This window comes from Amblyomma mixtum, chromosome 3 (genome assembly GCF_055824585.1).
Source record: "Amblyomma mixtum isolate Tamu chromosome 3, ASM5582458v1, whole genome shotgun sequence".
NCBI classification, from domain to species: Eukaryota; Metazoa; Arthropoda; class Arachnida; order Ixodida; family Ixodidae; genus Amblyomma; species Amblyomma mixtum.
The window spans coordinates 432,836,041-432,854,527 of NC_143014.1; the positions used below are offsets into that span (position 1 = coordinate 432,836,041).

The 18,487-nt window shown below is 47.1% G+C and overlaps 1 protein-coding gene across 1 annotated transcript; it reads right to left on the reverse strand.

Annotated features, from left to right (window-relative positions):
• Positions 1 to 1,955: 1,955 nt before the first annotated feature.
• On the reverse strand, positions 1,956 to 14,961 carry LOC149358125 (tudor domain-containing protein 1-like). The gene is made up of 6 exons (XM_089576732.1): positions 14,936 to 14,961; positions 8,867 to 9,067; positions 7,334 to 7,604; positions 5,895 to 6,210; positions 4,272 to 4,662; positions 1,956 to 2,294 (listed from the first exon to the last, which is right to left on the reverse strand). The coding sequence occupies exons 2-6, from the start codon at positions 9,008 to 9,010 to the stop codon at positions 1,956 to 1,958; spliced, it is 1,461 nt and encodes a 486-aa protein (XP_089432858.1). The 5' UTR covers positions 9,011 to 9,067; positions 14,936 to 14,961.
• Between the last annotated feature and the right edge of the window lie 3,526 nt (positions 14,962 to 18,487).

Genomic DNA, 18,487 nt, shown 5'->3' on the forward strand with positions numbered 1-18,487 from the left:
CGCGGGCACGGGCTAAGTAGTAACGGCGGGAGAGGGGCCGCGCGCGCGCCGGCGACCGCGCAAACCTCGACTGCAGCGCCCTCTCACCGCCCGGGTACAAGCAGCGCCCGCTTTCAGCGGAGGAGTTATGGAACTAAAAAAGTATCTATAAACGTTGATGACGACGCTCATCTAGCAAGGCCTGTCTAGTAGGCTCCTCAGAGTGCAGAGCACGGTTGCTGCGGGATCGTACACGGGCTGCACGATAGCGTTCTGCATCAAACTTCAGGACGGCAAGCTTATGGTAGGGCGAGAGCGAATTGATCAATAACTTGAAGTGGGAACTGTGTTGGTCAAATGTTTAGGGGAATCCCCCAAGGTGGAGTAGATTTGTAATAAGGGAGTAATTACTCATTGGCATCCACCCGAGCGCAGCCATACGGCTACAAAGGAAAGCTATACAGCTTTCTCAGAAACTTCGTAGTTAAAGAAAAATTCGTCCTGGTCCGGGGTTCGAACCCAGGACCACCGCTTCACCGGAGCAGTCGCTCTACCAATTGAGCTAACCAAGACGGCAAGCTTATGGTAGGGCGAGAGCGAATTCATCAATAACTCGAAGTGGGAACTGTGTTGGTCAAATGTTTAGGGGAATCCCCCAAGGTGGAGTAGATTTGTAATAAAGGAGTAATTACTCATTGGCATCCACCCGAGCGCAGCCATACGGCTACAAAGGAAAACTATACAGCTTTCTCAGAAACTTCGTAGTTAAAGAAAAATTCGTCCTGGTCCGGGGTTCGAACCCAGGACTACCGCTTCACCGGAGCAGTCGCTCTACCAATTGAGCTAACCAGGACGGCAAGCTTATGGTAGGGCGAGAGCGAATTGATCAATAACTCGAAGTGGGAACTGTGTTGGTCAAATGTTTTGGTCAAATCTGTGTTGGTGTTGGTCAAATCTGTGTTGGTCAAAACTGTGTTGGTCAAATCTACTCCACCTTGCGGGATTCCCCTAAACATTTGACCAACACAGTTCCCACTTCGAGTTATTGATCAATTCGCTCTCGCCCTACCATAAGCTTGCCGTCCTGGTTAGCTCAATTGGTAGAGCGACTGCTCCGGTGAAGCGGTGGTCCTGGGTTCGAACCCTGGACCAGGACGAATTTTTCTTTAACTACAAAGTTTCTGGGAAAGCTGTATAGCTTTCCTTTGTAGCCGTATGGCTGCGCTCGAGTGGATGCCAATGAGTAATTACTCCCTTATTATATATGTGGATCTTGCTATCCCTCTTGATTGTTTGCCTTATATTCATTCGCATTCGCTGTGAATAAACAGTTGGAAGTTGCGCCTGTCCAGTCTTGCTTGCTGTGGGTTGTCTTTTTCGGCGCTGCAACACTTTTCTGGAAACATGCACCAACTAGCCCCCCAACAAGTATTACTCGGCGTATACTTGGCTTCTGTTCACTGTCTCGATTGTTCTGTTGTCGTTATGCTCCTGCTTCGCGCAATTTCCCATGTGTCCACATGCGGTTTGCGGTTGCGCCTGTCACACAATGCAAACACTTACTAAGACTGCCAAAAGGCGATCGGCAGTGCTGAATACTCAACAATGAGGACAGAGTTCACTGCAGAGATATGAATCTTAATGGTCGTGCGCGAGCAGCTCTGCTCAAAGCCACTGTCTACACCTACATTTTCATTTTAGGTACATCTGAATGTAGTACTCCATGTTTTGTTTGATCTTACGCCCATCTGGACAACGTACCATGCTATCAATGATACGGCAGACGCCAGAAGTTTCTAAGCATTTCAAATATATATCCAGAAAAGAAACTGCATGGCACCCGCCAAGATACTGTAGGCCCAGCAAATGATTCGTTACACTGGACAAACAAACTGACTCTACAACTCGTTCCAATTTATTCTCCAACACTCAGGTAGCTTGCACGCAACAAGCCTTTTCACATCGACATGCAAATCTCAGCCTTTTCGGGGCTCGGGCTTTGGTGCCTCAGGTTTCGGTGGCTCGGCCTTGGGCTGGGCTTTGGGCTCAGCCTTGGCCTCCACTTTTGGCTCCTGCTTGACCTCGCCAGCAGCTGCCTCTTGCTCCGGCTTATCCGTCCTGCTTGCAGCTGCCTCCTTGGTGTCCTGGATGGCCTTGAGCTTGAGCTCGCGCTGAGGCCTCTCGCTATCGTTAAGCCTCTCGGCATCCTCGGCCTTCATGTAGCCCTTCTTGACCATGAAGAGCTGGTAGCGACGTCTGCCCTCGTAGCGCTTAGGGCTCCAATCTTCGCGGGGCCTGGTCACCTTCCAAAAGTCCTGCAGCAAAAATCCGTGGCAGCAAGCATAACTACAAAGGATCAGCTTCCAGCCATATATCCCCAATGCCGCAAGAGATGGAAGCAAGACCCAAGATTCCCAACTATCATTTTACCTTCATCGTTTTGAAATTCTTCTCTATCTGCCCACCAGCAGCGAACATACCGAAGTCCGGCCTTCTCATTATGCATATTATATCTCGTGATCTTGATCAGCCAAGCTATCCCATGAAAACAAAAAAGTTACTTACCTTCATCATACAATAACTCTCCTTAAACGCAGTTCCAATGGCTTTGGCTCTAACGGCACAAATAATTTTACGTTTATATAGTTGTCTACAGATTAAAGGAGTGTTTGCATTTAGCAGAGGTCTAGCTACCAGGCAGTCAATACATGAAATGACACAGCAGTTTCTTTTGCACTCTTGATATGCAAAATTTTGTTGCAAAAGAAACTGCTGCATTATCTCATGAATTAATTACCTGGTACCTAGACATCTGCTGAAGAAAATATACTTTGTCTGCAGACAACAAGCCAAATGTCAGACAAGAGGGGCAAGAAACAGCAAAGCAACAAGTTAACAAGTAATAAGGGAGTAATTACTCATTGGCATCCACCCGAGCGCAGCTATACGGCTACAAAGGAAAGCTATACAGCTTTCTCAGAAACTTCGTAGTTAAAGAAAAATTCGTCCTGGTCCGGGGTTCGAACCCAGGACCACCGCTTCACCGGAGCAGTCGCTCTACCAACAAGTTTTTGCACACTCTCAATGCACATTTTGTCTCCCAAGCATGGAAGACGTTTGTACTTTCTTCAGTTCTTATTGCTTGTGAGGCGTCAAGGACCGGCTCTTTGTAAAGTGCCTTTCATTGAACAGCATTACATTAGCCCCAATACGAAATACCTAAAATATATCTATATACAGCTAGGTAAGACTTCTATTAGCCAACTACGAGCATCGGATACCACAGCTATAGAAGAGCTAAAACACTTCTTTACAGCTAAACAAGGTATAAGCTAGAAGTCTACAAGATGTCAACAAAAACCTCTTGTAGCCGACAGATATCGTTGCATTAGCCTAGGCTACAGGAGGTCTTCAAGACTTTGGACAGCTATATAAAATCTTCACTATGCTCCTATAAGACGTCAAAACATCTTGTTGTAGATGACTTATAGATTTCTACAAGTGCTTTTTGTGTTTCGTGGGAAAGCATGGAAGCATAAGACTACCCAACACTTTCACTGGAAAAAAAGGTTTTATCCACGAGTGATTCACAACACATTTTGAAGGTTTCCTTGCACGGTGAGATGAATTATGTAGCTAGATTTCAATGTTTTGAAGTAAAATGTGGATGTTACAGACTTCGTTATTTCAAGGTTTAACTGTACTAGCATGCAAGTAGAGGAGCTGGGAATTTTAAAAAGTAAGCAACAGGTTGGTTGCAGAAGCTGCTATGGGTCCGCTCTCGCAGTGACGAAGCAGAAAGCTCGAATTCACCACAGTGTAGGAAAACAAAGACATGGCAAGGCCAGGACACTTCGCGCCAAAGTGCTGACCTCTGAGTAGTTGCGTCGTCTTCCTGTTAGTCCACATCTGTTTTTTGCTCACCGTGGCGATTGCAAGGACGTGGAAATAACTAGCCCTGCAAATAATCTGAGCAGGTTTATACCTAATGCCTCCCTTCTCAAATCTGTTACCTCCCCTGTGTAAGAAAAGATCTCGGAGCACAATGAATCAACTGCTGGAGACATAAGGTGTATGCAAGAACAAACAACAGAAAAAAAAGAAAGAAGGGCACCCAATTCAACAACCATGGGATAACTGCACAGCTTTTGAAGCCCGTAAAATAGGTATAATTTACAGTTATGTTAATGCACAGAGAACAAAAATAAACAGCTTAGTGAGAATAATTCCCAAGGTGACCCCCACAATCTAGTCCCCAGAGGTCAAGTCAGGCAAGCCAAAGGCCTTCTTACAGGAGTAGGTGGGTTGGATGAAGCAGACTTGGCAGATCCTCCTGAGATCAGGTCAGCGTTCCAGGGCACCAAACCTAATCCACCCACGGACTTGCTGTCCTCCTCAGATGAAGCAGTTCCTCGAACTCCGTGGCCATCAATGGACTCAACTGTAAACAAAAGCAGCTGCCCCGTTCTGAAGGATGTGGGGTCTGACGTAAGAAGACGCACTGCTGCAGCTGGAACCTCCCTGTGCTTCGATGCCATCAGAAAAACGGCTGTGTTGTCCTCGTCATTGCCGTAATCCAGATAGCACACGGTGTGCTTGTCGGCAGTCTTCTCAGTCACATAAGCACGGTACCAACACCCATCTTCCGTTGATTTAGAAGCCACATAATCTCCAGCAGTCACCCTGCATGGTAAACACAGGTGACCAGGCATGATGAGCATTTGCAATGTTTCTTTTTCTTTTGTTGTAAAATGTGAAAAAGTGACCGCAATTTGTACATGTGACACCAAGACAGTCACCATTCACAACACCTTTAAATGACAGGTAGTTCTGAAAGAGAAACATCAAAGGGAGAGCTAGGCTCTCCAAGAACACTGGCCTCTCTTCCAATCACTTACAATTTGGAGCTACAGTTGGTACCACTGTACAAACTAGGGGGAGGTAATACAGCGCACACTGGCATGTTTCAGATTAAGTTGAGAGTTACAGTTAAAAGTAGTAACTTGAAACTTGTTGCATAACAGATATGTACTTGGTAAGCCAGAAAAAAATACTACTATATGATCCTGCTGATATGATCACAACTGATAGAATTTCAGTATGACGAAGCCCTGGAATTCCCTTAGCAAGGTGCATGGTGCACGCAATGTAAAATTTGGGTGTTCTGAACACTTTCATGTGCCCGTCCAAATGATACGAATGCAGTAGCAATCGTGGCCAAGCAGTTCAATGTCACCTGACTACACGAACACTCCTTGGTACAATTGCTCTGAGAAGTGGCCAATCAACAAGCCAGGCAGTTACAGGCCCTATTGACACTCTAAACTTTCCCAAATCTTTGTAGCTCTCCAATGTCGCATTTCTATCACAGTGGAGCTGTTGGACATTGTTTATGCAAAGACGCACTTCTGTGCACTGTAGTGAATATCCCCGACAAACCCTTGAAACCCTGCACCTCGTGAGCAAACCTGCAGGTTGAGCTTCATTCTCAAAACCATTGATGGCATCACCTCTCTGGCTCCTAGCCTACAAGGGAAGACGTCCACCTCTGACGCAGCAAACGAATGTGACAACAGATTGGGAAGGGGGGGGGGCGGAGAGGGTGTTCCCCGGCACATGTTGAATGCTGCTGGGATTCCGAAAGGCAAAAATAGTTTGACCATGCTACTTCCAAACAAAACATATTTTCCAAGATATAGCTAAAACTACTTGTTGAAGGAGAAAAGCAGTCACAGTTTTGGAACGTTTACAGTTTTGGAATCATCACATGAAAATGCACTAACAGTGAAAATTAGGTGTGAATTTGTCCATAAATAAAACAAAATAGGTATAAGAGGGGTCTCTGCCCTTAAAACACAAAATACACAGACCAGGTCACATTTCTTTGGCACTGGCTGTAGCTGTCCCATACTTACTGATGAGCCATGCTCTGGCCACTGAGTTTCATGGCTTCATCGTGGAGTGCCTTGTGCACTTGGTCTAAGCGTGTGGCCAGGTCGATGATCAGGGCCATGCACCAAACCACCTCCTTCGCAGACACCATCACTTCCATGTGCAACTTGTCTCCAACCTTGACAAGGTCCAACATGGAGCGCATGCGCTCGGGCCGCCGGTGTGGCATGCCTGGTCCCTCGGCTGAGGTCGCAGTTGAAGCAGAAGCGGGGCCCGCAGCTGCTTTCAGGTCGGCAGCAAACCCTTTGGCCACCAGCTGCTGGTTGAGGCTTTGTCCACCTGCAGAAGAAAGCAGAGGCTCGCAACAGGCACCAGCCAAGACACATCTGTGCCTTGCCTACACAGCTCCTCACCTGAAGAGGGAAAGAAAGCAGTCTGAACGAAACAAGGACAACTCTGGCCTGTTGACGTAAATAATATGGGTCACAAAAAGAACAAGCTGATGCCCACACAAAAGAAATGGTTCTGCACTGCCTGTTTCAACCCATCATGCAACCACATGCAACAGACCCTTTTCACAATCAGATTTGGCGAGGGAGACGGGAGGCTCCTGCGCGGCAACCCTGTACTCCATTAGCCGCCATACCCGCGCAAGGTTATAAACTAAGATCTCCAACTGAGGGTACTTCGGCTGCATAAAGGGAGATGAGGAGGAAGCAGTGCACACCATTTCTCTGATAGCCATATGAAAGAGTGCTGACAAAAGTCCCCTCCGCCATGCCTTGAGGTCGGGGTCATTTTCTCATTCGCTAGACAACAGCCTTGTCTGGTAGGGTACAAGCAACTGTGAAAAAGCTCAGTGGTAGATTTATGAATGTGCAGCAGAACCTTGGCGATATTCTCCTCATTCAAATGATTTCTTGGTTCATATGTTCCAAATCGTGAGCAAAAATATGCAGAGATACTACTGGTAAAACTCAGTTTGGAGGAAATTTTGGAGCACTTGGAAGCAGAGGAACACCTAATTTGGTGTAGTCTGGAGCCCCAAAATTTACAGCCTCAAGCACTTTTGAGCAGTAAAACTTTTATTTAAAAGCCCTCTGGAGTATTTTGCCTTTAGATTCCAAATCTCACAGGTTGGCAAGAAATGCCGAAAAAATTTAAGCGCGAAAATTTAAGGCAGATGATGACGATGATGTAAATGTGTACTACACCATCATGTCTGTCATTATCGACAGAGTCTCACCTGACAGGTCTTCAGTGATGTTTTATGCTGTATAATTCAAGAGGAAGCACCACTGCTGAACATGCCACACAATATTTACTTGAAGAGCACATACTTTGAATATACTCACGACCACATTAAATGCCCCTTTTCCATCCCGAGAGCAAGCTTGAGTGCGGGACTACCATGGCTGCAAGCAGCTGGTGCCAGCAGCAGGAATCTTCCAGGAGCACTCACCTTTCTTTGAAGCCAGTTCCACTTCGTGCGTGTCGCCCACCCGCCTGAGTACATTAGCGACCACTGGGCCTGATTGAAGCAGGAAGGCCAGCATTGCAGTTGCTTCCACAGCCCAGTCTAAAAAAATTGACAATGGCCGCACCCCATGCAGCCGGCAACGCACTGCCTGTGCTGGCAGTTGCAGGTAGGCATCTGGAAGGGGACGAGTATTTTTGGGGGCCACTGGGGCCACGTTGCCATAGTCAATGAAGTACACCATACACACTGCCCCCTGAAAGAGAGAAAAGCAGTACAACTGTGAGGCTGCAACCCCGCAGCATACTATACCAGTGAAACCAAAAACAAACTAAGTGTGGCAATGTGGTTCAGTGGCACTACTAATACTAATAGTCAATATCTGGAGGCGCACTGAGCTCACAGAGTAATATGTCCTAAGCTATACGCAACCCACAAAGCATGGCTGTTATGAATGGCTGCTGATCAATATTTAATGCCTGCAATTTCTGAATAATTATAGAGCAACTCATGTTTGTTTTGAAAATATTAAGTTAATTAGTGTATGACATTGCATGCTGTCCCCTGCCTCCGGTACAAAAATGTTTTTTTTTTAATATACCAAGCAGAACTATTTTAAGTCTTTCCGGTCCGAAACATTTACCCACTTTTCGGCCGTTCCAATCCGAAACTATTTTGCCAGTTTTGGGCAGTGCGAAAGAAAACAACTGCGACAAGAGATTGTCCCACTTGCATCGCAGCTGAAGTTTCTGCTAAGTTGCAGCTAAGTTGCAGCTGAAGTTGCAGCTGAAGTTCTAGACCTTCCGTCGGTTTCATGAGCCCTCTTGTTGCATTTTGCCAGCAGTGCCTTGACTAGTAATTCATCGATCACTGACGTCACTCCTCCAGTATGGAAATATCGGCCACCTTACAATGCTTCACGACAGCAGTCAGTAAACCCCTTTGTGATGCGAGCATCAAGTGTCACTTTTTTTTCATTGACAGCAATTGCTATTCAAAAAACTGTAAACAAGCTATTAGCCTACACAACAAAGGTTATTGCTATTGCTAATACGATTCCTACTTCCTTATTTAATGCCTGGTAGGCAGGCCTTGTAAGCCTAATTAGGTAATTCTGGAAGAAATACTTAATTAGGCTTGAGTTAATTACTTAATTATGCTTAATTTTCCCATAATTAAGGTATATCAAAACTAATTAGTATATTTTTTAAAACAGGAGGAGGAGATTAATATACAGGTCTAATTTTACTGCAATACCTTTAATAATAAAGATATTTTTTTAAGACCTTCGTCTACCCTAAAAGACACTCCTTTCAAGTCTAACAGGCAAAATGGGAACTACCTCTTGAACCAGGTGCTATTCAACCTTTATGAGCGACACCATCCCTTGATAAAGACTTCGTTCAAAAGTGTCTGGGATTACTCTCAGTACAGAGTCACGGAGAGGTTCTCCCAGATACAGAGCGTTTGGAAATAGCGCTTAAGACAAAGGCCATGGTGGGCAAAAAAAAAACTCACCACTGCATTGACTCTAGCGCGATACCACTGGCCATCATCTTTGAACAGGGCTGCACAAATTTCTCCCTCGGCAGGTGAGTAGCTCCCATTTCTCTCTGCACAGGATGCCTGCAGCTTGTCCTGCAGCTCTGCCAACTGTGGCATCTGGCTGAAACTCTGCAGATAAAATTCGGACAAGCTGGTGCCAGAGGAGAAAGTCACCTAAATAAACAAAAAAAGGGTAGGGAAAGAAGAAAAGGCACGTCAACCACTGAATGAAGAAAATCCACGCAAAGAGGAAAACAACTGTCATGAGCATGGCATCAGCACCTTACTTCAGCAGTGCTTCAAATGCACATTGAAAAGACAGGGTTCACCATGCAGCCACACATGGAGCAGCCATTAGGAGTAGAAATCTTTAGGACCCAAATCATGGTTAGAACTGCTTGGTCTGCCATGAAAGAATTTTCTGCACTGCCACCATTTCTTGTGGGATGCTTACCACATTTCCCCTAGCAGCCAGGGGTGAGTGAGCTAATAAGTAGTGGGAAAGGAAACCTTCTCGGCTGGCTACGCGAAAAGTGACCGATTTTCCCTTGAAAATAAAAACAACCAACCTAGCAAAACATGCCAAGGTGGGTGCACTAAGAACAGCTGTACAGTAAAACCTCACTAATTCGGACTTGCAGGGTAGTAGAGAAAAACATCTGAATTAACTGAATGTCAAATTATCACCCGAACGGCCTCCCGAAACTGTCAAAAATCGTTTGCATAAAAGTAAGACTTATTCAGTGAAAACCTGGGCAATAATACCCTTCGGAGACAAATATTGTGCAAAATCATTTTTCGTAGTTCTATGAAATGTTGTAATTCATGCAAACTAACGGGAGGGTTAAAAGCAGAACTGCTCCATAATGGTAAGAGTTTCTGCAACGTTTTTATGGTGGGACACTGGTCTTCCTGAACAAACGATGACCCTGTAATGAGAACGACCGGCAGCCGTTCACGTGGTGGGACGCGGTGAGACAGCCAGCAGAGAGCATGATGGTCGGTGACAACATAGAACGGCCGGCCTTAGACGTAAGGGCAGAACTTGGCAATCGCCCAAATGATGGCGAGACATTCTTTTTCTGTGACCGAATAGTTAGATTTCGCCTTGGTGAAGGCACGGCTGGTGTAAGCGACAACATATTTCGGATGCCCAGACTTCCGTTAGGCAAGAACTGCGCCCAAGCCCACACCGCTCACGTCAGTGTGAATTTCGGTCGGATAGTCGGGATCAAAATGGCGGAGTATTGGGGGGGGAGACCAGGAGGCAACGTAAAGTGTAGAATGTGGCATTGCAGGCGGGTGACCAAGACGGGAGATTCGGAATGCCGGCAGGAAGCTGTGTAAAAGGCGCGATGATACAGGCGAAATTCCGGATGAAGCAGCGGAAGTATGAACACAAGCCTATAAAACTGTGAAGAACTTTTAAAGTGGTCGCTTTGGGAAAGCAACGGCACGAAGTTTGGCAGGGTCAGGAAGAACGCCATCCTTGGAGATGACATGGCCTAATATCGTTAACTTTGTGGCGCCGATGTAACATTTTTTCAGGTTTAGTTGTAGCCCGGCTTCATCAGTAAGGCACGCAAGAACACACTGGAGGCGCAGTAAATGGAAAAAAAATCTTTGTAAGAAAACTACAATGTCATCTAGATAGCACAGACACATTTCCCATTTGAGCCCGCTGAGAATATTATCCATCATTCTCTCGAATGTGGCTGGGGCATTGCATAGGCCGAATGGCAATGCATTGAATTCAAATAGGCTGTCTGGTGTGACAAAGGCGGTTTTCGGCCGCTCAGCGGCAGCCATCGGGACCTGCCAGTAGCCAGAGCGTAAGTCTAAGGACGAAAAATACTCTGCTCCCTGCAAGCAATCGAGTGCATTGTCGATTCGGGGTACAGGATAAACATCCTTGCAAGTAATCTGGTTGAGATGACGGCAGTCTACGCAGAGCCGGATGGAGCCATCTTTTTTCGTCACCAGGACAACAGGAGAGGCCCAAGCGCTGTGAGAGGGCTGTATGATGCCGCGCTGTAGCATATCGTCGACATTGTCATGGATGATGCAGCGCTCTGTGGGCGAGACTCGGTACGGTCGCTGGCGCAAGGGGGCGGGCGTACCTGTGTCAATTTCATGAAAGACGGCAAATGCAGGGCACAAAAAAGGTTGGGAAAGGTCAAAAGACATGCTGAAGCGTTGTAGAAGTGTCAGTAGCTGGTCAGGTTGAGCGGGTGGAAGGTCGGCAGTGATGGCGCGATGAAAGACGTCGACGGGAAGCGGATCGAGCGTGGTCGCACAACAGTCCAGGAGAGCAACCTTGGGACAGGCACGGTGATCGGAGAACTCGTAAGCAAGAACAGAGTCCAGTTCTTCAATACGACCGAGGCATTCGCCACAAAGGACAGAGGACGGGCAAGCAAAAGGATTGCAGACATAAATGGCACAGCAACCATCGGAAATCGTGAGAACGGCGAAAGGAATCAGAAGACGGTGAGGGCGGGTGGCAGCTGTGGTGGCTGTGAAGAGAACAGGGCTGCTGAAGGCAGAGTCAGGTAGGAGTGGGACGAGGGCAGAAGAGAAGGGAGGTATGGCTGTGTCGGCAGCTACGAGAAGTTTAGCGGAGTGCACAGGCAGGTCGCACAAGAAAACGTTACACACAGAAGATAGCGCAAGTTCAGCACAGGCACAATCAATCACTGCAGGGTGGGTTGAAAGAACGTCGCAGCCTAGAATGACATCGTGAGAGCACTCACTCAGCAACACAAACTCGATGAGATATGCTACGTCGTTGATAAAAATGCGTACCGTGCAGGCTGCGATGGGGTGGATGCACTGCGAGCTGGCCATACGGAGCGAAAAGTGACAGGGGCGTCTCCACCTTAAGAATTTTGCGGCGAAGAGAGTCACTAATCACAGACACGGCAGCGCCCGTGTCAACAAGCGCAAGAACAGGGGCACCTTCAACAAATGCCTGAATCACGTTAGCAGGAGGAAACGGAGGACTTGACGAGTTTGCAAAAGACACAGTTCTTGCCTCCGGAACTGCGGCATTTAGTTTTCCTCTCGGAGGGGTTCCGGTCGCCAAAGCATTAGGGAAATTGAACGGCGGCGAAGGGAAGGCAAGCAGCAAGTCGGATACTGGAGGCGAGGCATAGACGAGCCAGACGAGCCATTAGGCAAGGGTGGCTCGTGATCGTATCTGTACGGGTGCACATCACCTCCAGCACGAGGCAAGCGCTGACGGCAGAGACGTGCGATGTGGCCTGGAAGCCCACAAGCGTAGAGATGGGCCGATTGTCGGCGGTGCTCCAAGGGTTCGTAGGGCGTCGTGTGCGAGGAAACGAGGCTGGCGGAGGTGGCATGGACGGGGGCGGAGCATAATAGACAGGACTGCTGCGGTAAGTGGGAGGGGCAACCGAGCCTGGTGTCCGGGTGACGACTTCAGCATAGGTGAGCGGTGCTGCGACAGGAGGCAGCGGAGGGCTGGATGGCAGGACTGCAGCGACTTGCTCCTGAACAACACGGCGGCTAGTCGCCGCAAGGGAAGGCGCTAGGTCGGCAGTAGGGCAGACAGGGTCTGGAACGTGATGGAGAAGAGAAAGCTGGCAGGCGAATTCCTCACATATAAAATCTTTGACGCGCTCCATGAGCAGGGATTGCTCCGAAGACGAGGGACCAAGGGCCAAGCCAGCAAGACTCTCTGTAGGTGCACTAGACTGCCGCATAGAAGCGCGTTGCCTGCGCAAGTCGTCAAAGCTTTGGCACAGCTCGATGACAGTACTGATGGAGGTGGGGTTCTTCGCCAGGAGCATTTGAAAAGCATCATCGGCTATTCCTTTAAGAATGTTGTTAACTTTGTCTATCTCGGACATCAAAGGGTTGACGCGCTTGCACAAATCGATGGTGTCTTCAATATAGCTGGTGAATGTTTCGGCCGGTAGCTGAGCTCGAGCATGGAGACGTTGCTTGGCGCGGAGTTTCCGCACGGCGGGGCGTCTGAAAATGTCGGCAAAGCTCGTCTTAAATTATGACCAGGTGGGAAGGTCGGCTTCATGGTTACGAAACCAGAAGTTGGGAACGTGTGTGAGATAGAAGAGAATGTTGCTCAACTTGACGGAATCGTCCAACCGATTGTAAGTGCTGACGCGCTCGTCTGAGGCCAGCCAGTCATCAATGTCATGGTTGTCTGAACCACTGAATGGAGAAGGGACGTGCTGGCGTTGCACCCCAGAACAGAGGACGGTGGCAGGGATGGGCGGCGATGACTGAGTCAGAGCGTTCGGCATTGTTGGTGGGGCGAGTAACATTCCGCTCCTAAGTTCCAGGTTGAGCACAAGGACGGGGACAGAAGTATCTCCATCAAGTGTAAACCGTGTATCTTCAAAGCGCAGGTCGGAGGCCATTGACCGAAGACCTGTCACGACAGGCACACTCCCAGGAGTCACTCAGGAACCAGCACAGCGCTTCGTCAGCCTCTTCGTCCCACCGTGTGAACAGCTGCCGGTCATTCCCATCACAACCCATACATTGATTTTCTATAGGTGTGTCTACAGCTACAGTCAAACCTCATTCCAGTGAACAGTTAAAAAATTGTAAAATGATTCAATATGGGGTTTTTAAGTTACCACTCCTGAAACAGGAATACCGACTTTTGAAGTGGTGACTTCAAGACCCCTAAAATCAAATTCTATTATAGGCAATTGCACTCCTTGATATCAAGGCAAATCAATGGCACGCATTTCAGCAAATTCCCTGCAACAAAATTTCTTGAATGCTCTCCCCAAAAGACTTGAACAACATATAAGGACTTCTTTTACATAAAATTAAGACATACGTAGCATCAGCACACAAAACACACGTTCCATGACGACTGCATAACTGTGGCTTCATTAATAATTTTCTTCTATGGAGCAGGGTGCCCTGCCCCTCATTAAGCTGCAAGAGAAGGAAAACACGAACTGCATCTGATATGCACAGCCTGTGTGGAGTTTGCCGCCACATAGTTTAGTGTTCGTGGCTTCGGTCGTTTGTGCCCGCACCACAGCGGTGATGGATATGCACTGACAGCCGCAAAAAGATTCATGCCGCCCGTAAGTGTGTTCGCTGCTGGTGTGGGTGCGACACAACAGATACCACTGAACGCAATGCATCGATGTTCAACGAGTTGCACTTTGGCCGGTACCCCATCAAATTCTGTGTGCACTAAACGTAGGTTGTCAAAATATCAGCATGGAATTAAACCACTATCAGCGAAGTGACATTCGCAATGTAGCAAGTGGGAAAGCTGCCACATCTGTTAACCTAACAGCCGGGCTTTCATTGCACGGGTTTCTATGGCAGCATGGACAGGACTGGCTAACAAAAACGTAGCAGCTCGGAAAACACACCACTCGGGAATGTAACAGTGGGGTTCTACTTTAATTTAAACGATAAATTTAAAAAACTGCTTTGACCACTGCACTCTTTAAGTGACTATTTTTTTGTATGGAGGTACTAAACAATGAATAATTAAAATTAATCCTTTCAGGGACTAATTAATTTGCAGAAGTAACTACAGATTCGAGATGAGCACAGAAATTTAACCAAGGCGACTTAGTTTTATTAGGATTAGAGTGAGCAATGAGCGAGTGCTGGCATGCGGCCGTAAATAAATCCAACCAGCTGTTCACAGATCTGCATGAATGCATCTTCCATGTTTCCGAATACGGATTTCATTCGTTTTGGATTATAAGAATGTTTTTTTCGACTCCGTGAGAATCACCAAGATTCTACTGTACAACGCAATGTCAGCTGCAACGAGGTTAAGACTGTTCACAAGACTCGCAGAAGTAAGCTACGAAAAAAAAAACGTCAAAAATGCTTCACAGACACTGTGGGAAAAGTGTTGCAAAGAGTATTAAAAGCCTGGTTCATGGAGAAAAACCAGACAACTAAGGTGGGATGGTCCATGGTTTCTTGAAAAGACAGCATTAATCAGGGACTTCACGCACCCAGCACACACTGCATGACTGATATTAAAGGCTGACTGGACAAACAACTTACCTCGACCGGCTCTTTCAATGGCAACGTAGCCGGTTCCGGCTGGCGTCCACTCGACAACATGTCATCTTTTTGATGAGCTGGTGCTGACTGCAAAGAGCATGAATACAGGCTTACAACAGTTTTCCGCATTTACTCTCCATTAATAAATAATATATAAATATAAATATGACCATGGCCATACTTTCTTGTCCCCCCCCCTATGTAATGCCCAAACCAGGGCCCTTAAGGGATAATAAATGATGATGATGATGATTAATGACAGCCCAGCCATGCTGAAAGTTTTCGAAACCGTCTGGTAGTTAAAACATTTCACAGGGCATTTCACCAGCAGGATTCAAGGCAATCTGCCAGTAATCCACATGACCGGGCTCATGACAGTAACGACAGAAATGCAGAGAAAGACAGTGCATGTACTGCACTGGGCAGAGAGAAACGGACTCTGCACCTTAGGAGCTGGGGAATGAGACTGTGGGCTGGTCACAATAGTAAGAAACTCTATGGCTAGCGTCACCACAAGCGCTGCCGCGCCGGCCGCGATATTTTCGCGATTGCTTTCAGCATTTCGTCACACGTTTTTATTTTTGTTTGAAGTGTTCTCATTTTGTTCGTTGTGGCGGCAAGCTTGTTGCGCATGTTGTAGTCCTGTGAGCCCACATTGCTGGAAGTACTGGGGGATTACCCGGAGTGCAGTAATAATGGTGAGTTTTTATGACACTGTTCTGGCAAACAAAGTGTTAGTGTTCGTTTGGGGCACTGTGTAATATTCATGCTGGCGATTTATTCAGCCAGTTGCGGTTTATAAGTTCACGGAGTGCAGAGATTGCTTTAAAATGCGAGGTGTTTGGTTATTGTGGCCCGACTTGTCCCTGAAGCGTAGATGTGTTACCGTAATGGCGCGGGAATGGCTGTGCTCTGTGCCAGTTCTCTGCCTCTAAATGGCGACCTGCACGCAAGGGACTTCAGTGTGCCGAGTTGTAAGGCGAACAGAGTTGGCGGTTAGCTATGCCTTCTAACAATTGTTAGAGTAGCCTGCACTTTTATGGCACACATTCCACTGCACATTCCGGCCACCTGACATGCTATGACCCTTACTACACAGGTGGACAGTTTCCAGTCTCCGGCCGCTCAAGACAGTTTTGGGAGATCTTATATAGGTGTTGGATTTGCTGACAGCCCCCATTCGCTTTTCGCTGCAAAACTAAGTGGGATGCTTTCTTCTTACGCTCTTGTGTTTCAATTTGCCTTTTTTGGGCATGTCTTTGTTTTTTCCATCTTTGTGCTTTTAACCTTTTGTATGAACTTGGACTGTTCTCAATATTGTAATTTCCTTTCATTTCGAGTGCATTTCACAATATTTGGTCCTTGAATACTTTTTTCTTTCAACTTATGTTTTTTTACAACTTTTTCTGAATTTTTTTTATTTTATTGCTGTGTGTACAGGTGCCCCAAAAGTAATACGGAGCACGCGAGCTGTGGCCGAACTGGAAAAAACTGCATGCCAGCGCGCTCTATCAGCAGATGCACAGCAAAAAGCGAAGGGGCGTCGGCTCATCTGGCTGACCCATCTCGATAACTTGATGCTCGCGTTATTGCCTCAACGAGCGAAGCTGTGCTGCTACCATCAGTGCTCGCCAGGTGCACTTTCAGTACATCATGCAAGGGTTTGTTGTTTGTCCGCGCCATGTAGAAAGTGGCGTTCGGCAGATTGCAATTTTTGCTTTTTCAGGAATGCCACCATTTTCAGCTTGCGAGACCGCCGTGGTTCGCTCCTGGCTTCGTGGCGAGTCCGTGACAATGAAAACAGAGCAAACTTCACGAAGGACGCCGAAAGGGAAGACGAGACACAGACGCTGATCTAACAGTGGAAGGTCTTACCCTGACTGTCTTCCCTTTCTGCGTTCGTCGTGATGTTTGCCCTGCTTTTATCGTGATGAACAAGCTCATGATGTGGTCGTCGAGTTTGTGCGTGAGCTATAGAATATAGACACTTCGTCCTTCGCTTTGGCAAGTGTGGTCAACTTTTTCTTGGTTCAAGGAAGTGCATGAAAAAAAGAATAACATGCATGTGTTGCCTATGTTGTTTTCATTATAAATATAGGGGCTCAACTGAACTAATTAAGAGTCACTTCTCTTGGCACAAATTTGCTTTCTCACAATGGAGGATAAATAAGGGAGTAATTACTCATTGACGTCCACCCGAGCGCAGCCGTACGGCTACAAAGGAAAGCTATACAGCTTTCTCAGAAACTTCGTAGTTAAAGAAAAATTCGTCCTCGTTTGGAGTTCGAACCCGGAACCACCGCTTCACCGGAGCAGTCGCTCTACCAATTGAGCTAACCGGGACGGCAAGCTTATGAAATGGCGAGAGCGAATTAATCAATAACTTGAAGTAATTACTCACTGACGTCCACCCAAGCGCAGCCATACGGCTACAAAGGAAAGCTATACAGCTTTCTCCACCTTGGGGGATTCCCCTAAACATTTGACCAATGGAGGAAAAAAGGACAAAAAACGAGCTTGTATCTCATTTAGTCGTCCCCTATCGGCTATAGTTTGCAAACATGCAAGGAGAAAAGGGAAACAGGGTGGAGGCGATTAAAAAAAACCTCCAAAGGCACTTTTTATGCAAACTCAAAGTTTAATGACGAGTGAAGCTCCCGCTCACGTTAATGACATGGACCATGCGCCGAGGAAAAGAGTCGACGTATCCGGGTTGCTCTCGAAGGTAGTCCCACTCTATCTTGACGGCCTCCCAGAGCTGATCTGGACGCGTGCTGTGATTGATACGAGACAGATTATTTTTCAGAGTCCCCCAAACATTCGTAATGATGTTCATATCGGTGCCGTTTGGAGTCCACTCCAATATCTGAACAGCCCGCTCTTCAAGCAAGGCTTTCACCACTCGCGCAATGTAGATGGGGCTATAGTCGTGCTGAAGGAGGAATACTCCATCTTTAAATGGTCTGTCCAGCGCATACGGGATGAGATAGTGGTCCAGGACATCGCAGTAGCTGGCTCCGTTAAAACTTTGATGGCAGTAAGAGGGCCGAGGCCTTCCGCACTGACAGCTCCCCAGGCGTTCACGGCACAACGACCACTGCTGTCTACTTGCGTCGTGAAGTCGGGCAGGTACCTATGTGCGAAAGAATAATGCGTTGATTAGCTCCTGCGTAATACATGATTAAAAAAACGCCTTTAACTCAAAACCATGATAGTCAGAAAAAGAAAAATACTTTTCGGCTTACAGAACTTAAGTAATTGCTGCGAGAGGACTAGCGAAAAAAATCAGTTTCATTTCTTTTACTTGCCCATGGCTTACTGCACTTTAGAACACTGTGCTCTTTACTTCACACAAATAAATCTTATTCAGACATACCTGCAATTGCATGGACGCCAAACACGCCGCTGTTTGTCCCATCTTGCAGAGAAAGTCGATTAATCTGTAAAGATGACTTGTCGCCAGTCGTCGACAGTCCACTGCTCCTGGGCGCGAGCAAATGCTAGGCGCTGTGCCTTCTGTCTTGCCATCAAATACGGCTTCTGCGCCATCAC

What these genes read in the sequence shown, in the direction of transcription:
- LOC149358125 (XM_089576732.1), bottom strand. Translation starts at nt 9,010, where the DNA reads ATGCCACAGTTGGCAGAGCTGCAGGACAAGCTGCAGGCATCCTGTGCA. An exon ending in GGAACTGGCTTCAAAGAAAG is followed by an intron (nt 6,211 to 7,333) that starts GTGAGTGCTCCT and finishes TTTCTTCTGCAG; the next exon opens with GTGGACAAAGCCTCAACCAG. An exon ending in GGCCAGAGCATGGCTCATCA is followed by an intron (nt 4,663 to 5,894) that starts GTAAGTATGGGA and finishes TTTACCATGCAG; the next exon opens with GGTGACTGCTGGAGATTATG.